This window comes from Melampsora larici-populina, assembly GCF_000204055.1.
Source record: "Melampsora larici-populina 98AG31 unplaced genomic scaffold MELLAscaffold_9, whole genome shotgun sequence".
In the NCBI taxonomy this organism is placed as follows: Eukaryota; Fungi; Basidiomycota; class Pucciniomycetes; order Pucciniales; family Melampsoraceae; genus Melampsora; species Melampsora laricis-populina.
In genome coordinates this window covers 1-2,078 of record NW_006768773.1, presented here as the reverse complement: position 1 = coordinate 2,078, position 2,078 = coordinate 1, and the positions used below count along the sequence as shown (strand labels likewise).

At 34.6% G+C, this 2,078-nt stretch overlaps 1 protein-coding gene across 1 annotated transcript; it reads right to left on the bottom strand.

Annotated features, from left to right (window-relative positions):
• Positions 1-1,114: 1,114 nt before the first annotated feature.
• MELLADRAFT_96244 (uncharacterized protein) lies at positions 1,115-1,918 on the bottom strand (the record flags this gene model as incomplete). The annotated part of the gene is made up of 5 exons (XM_007407323.1): positions 1,115-1,242; positions 1,333-1,411; positions 1,503-1,581; positions 1,658-1,807; positions 1,884-1,918. The coding sequence occupies 5 exons, from the start codon at positions 1,916-1,918 to the stop codon at positions 1,115-1,117; spliced, it is 471 nt and encodes a 156-aa protein (XP_007407385.1).
• Positions 1,919-2,078: the final 160 nt, after the last annotated feature.

Sequence of the window (2,078 nt, the reverse complement as noted above, 5' to 3'; positions counted from 1 at the left end):
TGCGTAAATTTACTGCTCAGAAGGAGATCTAAAACAAAATTCTTACGGTCCTTTTTTACAAATTGGGAAAAGTTTTTACAGCAAGGTACCGTAAAAAACTTTCCCCAATTTTTTACAAAAAGGCCGCAAAAATTTTGACTTGAGCCCCCTTATTACAAATTTTTGTAGCATACAAGTATGTAAAGACAAAATTAAATGAGATGAAGCTCACAATATAATGTGAACTTCAGTCTCAGATGAAGTTCACAAAAATATCTGAACTTTAGATGAAGTTCACAATTGAATGTGAACTTTAGATGAAGTTCACAATTAAATGTGAACTTCACCACAATTTCACAATACAATGTGAAGTATAAATGCAGTTTACATAAATATGTGAACTTCAGGAAAGGTTCTCAATATAATGTGAAATTGATCACAATTTTGCGCACATTTTCCAAGAGGTGTATGGATTTTGATGAATTACGCATATGTTATGTATAACTCAAAGTGGTGTAGGATATAAGTACATAAAAAGCCAGAATTCAACTACGGTAAACCAGCCAAGAAATAGCAGAAAGAAATAGAAGTCTGGGGGGTTGATTTTCCCAAAGCAAATGCAAACTTCTGACAAAGTTCACGATAAAATGTGAACTTCAGATGAAACTTCATCAAAACTTTATTCACATTTTCAAAAAGGTGTAGCAATCCATAAACTACTTATACATAAAATATGCGTATACGCATATTTTATGTAGAAAAAAAGTTGTTGTAGGGTAATATCAGGTTAGGTGTAGCTCCTCAGCAGCCAAATCAAAGCTCTCAGAATTTGCATCATCACAGTGCATAACAAATTTTACTGAAGAGGTTGTGATAAAAAAACAAATGGCGGCACAGCCTTTCACATTTCCCCTGTCTCTCCTATCTTGAGAAAAACCATTTTCAAAAATAGAAATTGAAGCCTTGTTATTGGCCAGCCTTTTGCACTTTCAAAACTCAAACCCTTCTATATTTATCCCTAAAGATTCAAAAGCACTGAAAATTTACAAAAATGAGCAGCAAAGATACAAAGTAAACACAAATGCCCATCCTAAATCTTTAAAAAAAATGACTGGAAAAGAAACACCAAGACTGACTAAAGAAGCATTTGTTCCATTTGCAAAACATCGCCTTTCCAAGGTTTGGGTTGTTCACGCAATTGTTCCCTAAACTCTTCTTTAAGCTTCATACATTTCTCAATTGATATGGGTGAAACAAAGTCGGCTGAACATTCCCCAAGCAAAAGATTTGAGTAATGTGAATAATAACCAAATAATTCAAGCTCTTTTATCTCAAAGATTGAGCACAGCTTACCAGCTACCTTGATACAATTTGCTAGATTACAAACTTGATGTGCTGTGTACGCAGGTATGAAAACTGGTTCTCCAGGTTTCTATATCATTTATACAATGCAAAGAAGTCATTGGTCAAAAAAAAAAGAATCTATTAATTTCCAACACCAAGAAAAAGAAACAATCACAGACCTGTCTAATCTCATAGCCTTTCACCCCATATTCTTTGCGCAGTTTTTCTCTCTTCTCAACGTCAATGTAAGTTCTTGTCCTATAGTTAATTTATCCAAGAAGCAGATCAAATCAGAATCAATCACCATCATAAAAGATATGATGAACAAACATACACATGAATTGGATCATCATATCCACTCTTAACCTCTTCAACGGAGATCCCTAATTGTTGAGCATGATGTTCATAGAGAAATTTACGCACTTTCTCCGCATCATTAGCATGATATAGATGCCATAAAGACTGGGGATCCAATAAAAAATCACTTCAGTGTTTTGCTATATTGTTGTGAGTCGCAAATTGAGATCTCAATCTAAAGAATATCAGGAATGTTTACTCACACAACCTTTGATTCCTTCCTGATTACATCTGGCATACGTTTGGATATTGACTGCATCTACAACAAAAAATATCATGAATTGATCTTATATATTAGGGACCCGGAATCTGATCAATAAAAGTTGGCTCAACCTGACATGTCCATATGGAGACTCAAGCAGGTGCCGCTCAGTTCGCCGGTTTCTGCGTCCTTTTTT